Genomic DNA, 8,697 nt, shown 5'->3' on the forward strand with positions numbered 1-8,697 from the left:
TTTCCAATTCTTAGTCACCACAAAAAGAGCTGCTATAAATATTTTTGTACAAATAGTTTTTTTTTTCTCTTTTGGGGGATGGGAAGGACAATTTTAGCATTCTTTTTTAAATTTTATTTATTTATTTTTAGTGAGGCAATTGGGGTTAAGTGACTTGCCCAGGGTCACACAGCTAGTAAGTGTTAAGTGTCTGAGGCTGTATTTGAACTCAGGTACTCCTGATTCCAGGGCTGGTGCTCTATGCACTGCGCCACCTAGCTGCCCCCTTAGCATTCATTTTTAAAAAGAAAATTCTGGACTCACTGCGCTGCGCCCCAGCCTGCTCAGCTCTCTATCCACCGCTCTGCGGTAAAGGTATCTGCATCACCATCTCAAAATGGCCAACAGGGGACCTGCTTATGGACTGAGTCGGGAGGTACAGCAGAAAATTGAGAAGCAGTATGATGCTGACCTGGAGCAGATCCTCATTCAGTGGATTACCACACAGTGCCGCAGAGAAGTTGGGCGGCCCCAGCCTGGGCGGGAGAATTTCCAAAACTGGCTCAAGGATGGCACGGTGCTGTGTGAGCTCATCAATGGGCTATACCCTGAAGGCCAAGGCCCGGTAAAGAAGATCCAGGCTTCAGGCATGGCCTTCAAACAGATGGAACAGATTTCTCAGTTCCTCCAGGCAGCGGAGCGCTATGGCATCAATGCCACTGATATCTTCCAAACTGTGGACCTCTGGGAAGGAAAGAATATGGCCTGTGTGCAGCGGACACTGATGAACCTTGGTGGGCTGGCAGTGGCTCGGGGTGATGGGCTCTTCTCTGGAGATCCTAACTGGTTCCCCAAGAAGTCCAAGGAAAATCCCCGAAACTTCACAGACAACCAACTGCAGGAGGGCAAGAATGTCATCGGGCTGCAGATGGGCACCAACCAGGGGGCATCTCAGGCGGGCATGACTGGTTATGGGATGCCACGCCAAATCCTCTGATCACCACTCTTCCTTACTCTCCCTTGAATGGTTAATATATTTCTAGCAGTGACATTCCCAGGAAGCCCGTGGAAACCTCAAGCCCCTTCTGTTCCCAATTCTTCCTCTTCTCCCCTACTCTCTACCCACTGGGGGCACTGCTCCTCGTGTTGTGCCTGAGCCGCTGCCTTTTCACCTTGAACTTGCCGTAATACACTCCCTCCCCGCCCCCAATCAGCAAAACTGGACCAACTGCTCCATCCTTCCCCATCCTGGACCAAAACTGGGGGGCGCCTGACCCCTTCAACATTCCGATTCATTCTCCCACCCTGGCTTATCCTCTCACTTCGGAATTTGTACCATTACAGTCATTCCTTAGGCCAGGGTTCAGGGCACTGCCTTGAAAGGAGCTGAACGTGGGACCAATTTCTCTTCCACAAGATTGTTCTTTCTGCCACCCCCACCCCCCAGCCTTGCCCCTGTGGGGACTTAATTTATAGGGAGGGGCCTGTGGTGGCTGCTGTCCTGACCACAGCTGAACTTTGAAAGCCACACATCTGGGTAGGCCTCTCCTTGGCAAGGGCCTCTTTATCCCTTGGTCCCTCCCTTCTTGGCATTCCCTTCCGCCTATTCCCCTCAACAGGGTGGAGGGGTGGAGGGGATGTCCAGGGAGGTGGGTTGGCCTTGCCTTCTTTTCTCTCCTCCCTCCTTCCCCTCTTCTTCAAAAGACCCACCCAAAGTCTGGGGCTTGAGGAATGTGAGTTTGCTGATCTGAATAAAGATTCCCAGTGTTTGTAAAAAAAAAAAAAAAAAAAAGAAAATTCTGAGTTCCAATTTTTTTCCTTCTACCCTAAGACAGGAAGAAATTTGATATAGGTTATACATGTGCAGTGATATAAAACCTATTTCCATATTAGTCGTGTTTTGAGAAAAGAAATGAGAAAAAGAAAAAAGCTATGAAAAAATAAAGTGAAAATACTATTCTTTGATATGCATTCAGACTCCATCAGTTCTTTCTTTGGAGTTGAATAGCATCTTCTATCATGAGTCCTTTGGAATTGTCTTGGATCATGGTATTGCTGAGAAGAGCTAAGTCAATCAGTTGATCATTGCACAATGTTGCTGATGTTGTATACAATATTCACTGCACTTTGCATCAGTTAATGTTTTTCCAGGTTTTTCTGAAATCCACCTGCTCTTTTTATGGCTAATAGTATTCCATTACAATTATATACTACAACTTGTTCAGCTATTCCCCAATTGATAGATATCTTCTCAATTTCTAATTCTTTGCCACCACAAAAAAAAGCTGATATAAATATTTTTGTACATGGAGGTCCTTTCCCCTCCCTTTTTTTAATGATCTCTTTGGGACACAGTAGTGGCAACCAATAATTCTCTTAGGAAGGATTCAAATCCAGGACTTTCTGAACCCAAATTCAGTACTCTTTCCCCTACTCCACAGAATATGATACAAGTTGTAAGCTATTCTCTCTTTGTCCTTTGGCTTTGCTTAAATGTTTTTCTTTGTTAAAAGCAAGGATTCTGTGAGAAAGAGGGAGGTTAAAGGGAAATGATTGTAGGGGTAAAAGCAAAAGACAATGAGAAATATATTAAAGTGTTGCTGATATAATTCTAATGTCTCTTATACTTCCTTGCATAGTACTAGGCACATAGCCACATATTATGTATCCCAACTCTGTGACCTGGATTGTTTTTTCCCTTCACTGGACATTTTGTGAGTGAAATGCAAATCCAAGAGAGCTGCAGAAGAGAACAGGAATCCAGGAAACTGTTTAACACTACAAATGTCAGAGTGTTTGCTGATCTGCATTGATAGAAGGAATTTCCTCACTGGAAGTTTGTAATATCAGTAAAATTATAGGTCTCCCAAACTAAAAAAAAATTGTCATTTGGGATCTATGGTACAGATCAATCCATCTACACCTCATTCAGTGTATTTCTTTTTTTTTAAAATTAATTAATTTTCAAAAAGAAACTTAGCTATTGTCTCTTTTTATTTTATTTTTTGTGGGGCAATGAGGGTTAAGTGACTTGCCCAGGGTCACACAGCTAATAAGCATCAAGTATCTGAGGTCAGATTTGAACTCAGATCTTCCTGAATCCAGAACTGGTGGTGCTTTATTCACTGTCCCACCTAGCTGCCCCAGCTATTAAAATTTCTATTTATTTATTTATTTTTGGGTGAGGCAATTGGGGTTAAGTGACTTGCCCAGGGTCACACAGCTAGTAAGTGTTAAGTGTCTGAAGCCGGATTTGAACTCGGGTCCTCCTGACTCCAGGGCCAGTGCTCTATCTACTGTGCCACCTAGCTGCCATTCAGTGTATTTCTTATCCATGTCCTTGACAGGGAATCTACCCAACATGCTAGAGGTCTTTATTTAGGTCTTTTAACAATGTATGGGTCCTGATAGAACTCTGCATTTCCATGTGTTAGTATTCATCCTACCTGTATGAATAGCCTACCATTTCCAATAGTGTTTCCTGAACAGGAGCTGAAAGAATGGACTAAGGTCCCAGAACTCTGAGTAGGTGGGGATGTCCAGCCTTGCTGAATGAAAGCTAGAAGTATAGTGTATCCCAGAGGGTTCCAAGAGTGCTAAGTATCAAGATTCCTGGGTATTCCAAGTTTCCCATGGGCTTTACAAATGAACTTGCCCAGAGCAAATTATGATTAAAAAATGTCATGACAAAAAAAGAACTTGGATGTTTTATTTCAAGAAATCATGAAAAGAAGCCAGAAGAAGGTATTTTAAATGTGGTATCTTTTACTTTCTCTTCTTGCAGGGTATTGTTTGTTATATAGGAATATTAATGATTTATGTGGATTTGTTTTATATCTTACTAATTTGCTAAAATTATTAATTGCTTCAATTGAAATTTTAGATGAACCTTTGGGATTTCTCAAGTATATCATCATATCATCTGCAAAAAGAGATAGTTTTCATTCCCTATTCTAATTCCTTCTATTTCTTTTTCTTCACTTAATGATATTGCTATTATTTCTAACACAATATTGAATGCTATGTCATTGACAAACTTATTTTATTCCATACATTAAAAATAACATATTAAAAAAAGAAACCAGAAGACAAAGTGAAAATATAAATCTACCATTCACTTTCCAAAAGAAATACCAAAATAAAAACTCCCAGGAATGACAGCCCAAATCCATAGCTTACAGGTTAAAGAAAAATATTGAAAGCATTCAGAAAGAAAGAGTTCAAGTACTGACGTACCAAAGTTAGAATCCCACAAGTTTTAGCAGCTACTTCCATAAGGGAGTAGAGTGTTGTTTAAAATTCTAAATGTGGGTTCTAATCTGCCCCCCGCCCAGCTTTGAGGGGAAACTGGCTAAAATCACTGATAAATTCACCAAGAGTTTAGGCTTTTAAGGGTTTAGTAAAAGAAATAAGATGGTAAAAAGAGAAAGATTGAGAACAGATTTCTTATAGCATGGAAATCCTAGTCTTCCTAAACTCTACTGTAAAGTCCTGCCACCATACCTATCTCTCCAGGCAAAGAGGAAGAAGTTCCCTACCAGCATTCTCTTCCTCCTTCATGTCCTCCTCCAAGAAATGGGAGGTTCTTCAAGCTGATTGGCTAGTATCATTCAAATTCATTGGTTCACTGGACCAGAAGGTGGTCTCGATGTAAAGTTCAAAGTTTTTAGTTTCTTAGAACAATACCCTCTTAAGTACCAGCCAGATGTGCTTACAATCTAGTTAACTGGAAGTAAGCCAGTCACAGCAGTCAGTTGCTCTCACCCAATTCAATCAGTTTAGATCAGTCTCCAGGTGGGCCACTGAGTATCTGCTAAATCCCCTCATCTACCATATTCCATTATCTTGACACAGTAGAGAACTTGAAATGTGTTATTTCAAAAGGCAAAAAATATAGGCTTAGAACTAAGAATAACTTGCCTTGCAAAAAGTGAGTATAATACTACAAGGAGAAAAATAAACCTTTAATGAGGTATGACTTCCAAGCATTCCTGATTAAAAAAAAAGACTACAAGTATAAAGAGTAAACATAAGAAGATAAATACAGGTAAGCAGTTGGAAAAGACTTTATAAGGCTGAAGTGCTGGCCTCCTAATGGGAAGAGGATAATGATATAAGCAACCCCTAAAAACCCTAATGTCATCAAGAGGGAGTTAAATAATTTGGAGGGTGGAGCAAGCATTATTGAGCTTAGCTTTTGTCTGAGCTGGTCAAAGAAGGGTAGAACACACCCACATCTACCTATACAGTTAAGAATTTGATGTATAAATACATTCAAGAGGGCAGCTAGTTGGTGTGGTGGATAAAGCACCAGCCCTGGATTCAGGAGGACCTAAGTTAAAATCTGGCCTCAAACACTTAACACTTGCTAGCTGTGTGACCCTGTGCAAGTCACTTAACCTCACTGCCCCACCAAAAAAAAAAAGAATTTGGTTGCTTTACCATTTGGGGCAGCTAGGCGGTGCAGTGGATAAAGCATCGGCCCTGGATTCAGGAGGACCTAAATTCAAATATGACCTCAGACGCTTGATACCAGCTGTGTGACCTGGGGCAAGTCACTTAAGTCATTGCCCCACAAATATATATATATAATATACAATAAATATATATATATATATTCAACTCAGTAGGAAACAGGCAAACAGAAGAAAAAGAGAAAATTAAGAGGAAAGGTAGATTTCAGGAGGAATTAGTCATAAGCAAAACAAACTCAATTCAGAGCAGAGATGGTGAAGAGAGATTTAAAATGAAAGAAAGAAAAGGTAATAACCTGTGAATGGGGTCTGGGTCACAAAAGAGATGGGGTCAGCAGATTGGAAGGTGTTTGCCGCAAACATAGACCATTGGTGCTGATCACAACTTGATTTTGTGTGTGTGTGTGTACACACATACGTGTATGTATGTATGTGCATATGTATGTGTCTGTGTCTGTGTATGTATGTGTATATATGTTGATAGATGTAGATGTAGGTATAGATATAGATGATATAGATATAAAACCACGCATTTATTAAGTACCTACTATGTGGCAGGTGCCATGCTAGAGTGGGCATGAAAATAAAAACCATTGGGGGTAGCTAGGTGGTGCAGTGGATAAAGCATTGGCCCTGGATTCAGGAAGACCTGAGTTCAAATCTGACCTCAGACATTTTACATTTACTAGCTGTGTGACCCTGGGCAAGTCACTTAACCCCTGTTGCCCTGCAAAAAAAAAAAAAAAGAAGAAAAACCATCCCTTCCCTAAAAGAACTTAATTCTACTGAGGAGATACACAGATAAACAAATACAAAATAGGATCACAGAGCTTAGAGCTAGTAGAGACTGCAGAGGCAATCTGGTCCAACCCCCTCATTTTATGGATGAGAAAATTGGGGCCCAGAAACTTTAATTTCCCAAGGTCACACAGGTAGTCTGTAGCAGAGCTGAGATATAAAAAAATAATAACTGACATTTTAAGTACCTAATATATGCCAGGCAGTGTATTAAGCACTTTATAATTATTATCTCATTTGATCCTCACAATAACCCTGAGAGACGGATGCTATCATTATCCCATTTTACAGTTGAACAAAGTGAGGCAGACAAAAGGTAAATGATTTGCCCAAGGTTACACAGCTAGTAAGTGTCTGAGGCTGAATCTGAACTCCTGTCTTCCCCATTCCAGGCCTGGTGCTACCCAGTGCTTTTGATTCTAAATCCAGAATGCTTTCCACTTTACCACAGTGCCTATAATAGAAAAGAATTTTTAGGAACATTAACATCTGGGGAAAATTGGCGAAGGACTTATGTTGGAGATGGTACTTGAAGCAGGCCTTTAATGAAAGTGGGGATTCTGAGAGGCAGAGATGAGGAAGCATTCCAGGCATGAAGGGAAGCATAGTCAAAGACTCCAAGAGATGGACTGTTGAGTATGGGAGAACAGCACATAGGCCAGTTTGGCTGAAATGTAGAGCATAAGATGGGGAACATTGCGAAATAGTCTGGCAAGATAAACTGGAGCCAGATTGTGATGGACTTTAAATGCCAAATGGAGTTTATATGCAATGCCTATCAGCTTTGCTCCCTCCCCTTAATAGCTGACACTTGCAGGGTGGATTCCCTAGAGAACAAATATCCCAGATCTCACGTCCTCTTTTGGTCTTCACTCACAAAGATATAACTGAGAGGCCCCCACCAATGTGCTTACTTTTTTCTAGTCACACAGAGGATACAGGGAGCTTAGAGCAAAGGTGTTTCTTGAAATAGCACAGTAAGTGGGTTTATAAATAAATTTATAAGTACAGCATTCCTTCCAAAAAGTTAAAGCACATTCTCCCCTAAATATAGCAATGCCAAGAGGAATAGTAGATACACATGGAGGTCAAGACAGCCCCTAGGTGGTGTAGTGGACAGAGTGACTGGCCTGGAGTCAGGAAGACTCATCTTCAAGTTAAAATCTAGCCTCAGATACTTATTAGCTGTGTGAACCTGGGCAAGTCACTTAACCCTGTTTGTCTCAGTTTCCTCATCTGTAAAATGAACTGGAGAAAGAAAGGGAAAACCACTCCAGTATCCCTGCTAAGAAAACCCCAAATGGGGTCATGAAGAATCAAACACTACTGATGCAAATGAACAATAAAATAGAAATAAAGAGTAAAGAGTCCCAAGTATACAGAATCTGGCCAAGGCACATGGAAGAGATAACTACTCACACCTCCAAAGCTATGGGACTTCTGATTCTTTTGCACTATTATTCCCTTTAACCTTTGGTCTCAATATCTCTCCCAGACCCTTCTCCATTGCTCACTGCTAGATACTACTTGACTATAGTCTCCACAACCTCTATCTTCTCGCTCAGTTTAAACCCTTCGCTAGCCTCTTTCACAGTGAAGTAGAATCCTTACCCTAGCACCAGCCTGCCTTCCTCTCTCTCAGAGTCTCAGCAGCATCAGAAGTTAGGCTTAACTGTAGTTACCAAGCTCTCTTTTCAATCTCTCCATGGTCAGTTCTTGCCACATCACTTTTTAAATACTTGCCAAGGGGGCAGCTAGGTGGCACAGTGCATAGAACACCGGCCCTGGAGTCAGGAGGACCTGAGTTCAAATCTGACCTCAGATATCTGACACAGACTAGCTGTGTGACCCTGAGCAAGTCACTTAATCTTAATTGCCTCACACACACAAAAACAACCAAAGGGAAAAAATAATAAATACTTGCCAAGGTTATCTATGGCTAGGGACAAGTTCATTGTCTTTGCCAATCACTTTGCCAGTCCTTGACCTGGGCTCCTGATCTTTTCACATGCAAATGAACAATTCAAAGTCTCAGATACTTTTTGCAAATTAGGAATGGGCCACTCAAAGTGTAATGCCCTTAACTGTATTTTATCCTAGAAGCAACAAGGAGTCTCTTGAATAGGGAGTGATATAATCTTTTTTTTTTCTCCCATAATATAATCTTCCTTCTGGTATCACTTCCTTCATTTTATAATCTTAATCCTGTAACTAAGCAATAAAATTCTCTCTTCCTTTCTCAAAATCTATACCTCCTACCTTTACTTTTGTTATCTATGCTCTACTAACTCCCCAGTCCTTGTTACCTCTAAAATCTTCCTTTTTTGCTCCTACAGCTGAGATACTGAATGGTATTGGGAGGAAATTATGATCCATGAAGACTAGCAGCACTATAATTTTTCATTATTGATCCTCAACTGAGCTCTCACTGTTGCACAGCATTTTA

General features: G+C 40.9%; 1 protein-coding gene across 1 annotated transcript; it reads left to right on the top strand.

The window, feature by feature from the left end:
• Window positions 1-315: 315 nt before the first annotated feature.
• On the top strand, window positions 316-1,437 carry LOC122734347 (transgelin-2-like). The gene has a single exon (XM_043975106.1). It carries the CDS (start codon window positions 377-379, stop codon window positions 974-976), a length of 600 nt encoding a protein of 199 aa, XP_043831041.1. The 5' UTR covers window positions 316-376; the 3' UTR covers window positions 977-1,437.
• The last annotated feature ends 7,260 nt before the right edge of the window (window positions 1,438-8,697 follow it).

The sequence above is a fragment of the Dromiciops gliroides genome, chromosome 1 (assembly GCF_019393635.1).
Source record: "Dromiciops gliroides isolate mDroGli1 chromosome 1, mDroGli1.pri, whole genome shotgun sequence".
Taxonomy (NCBI): Eukaryota; Metazoa; Chordata; class Mammalia; order Microbiotheria; family Microbiotheriidae; genus Dromiciops; species Dromiciops gliroides.

Excerpts from the sequence above, each read along its gene's own strand:
- LOC122734347 (XM_043975106.1), top strand. The coding sequence starts at position 377 with ATGGCCAACAGGGGACCTGCTTATGGACTGAGTCGGGAGGTACAGCAG.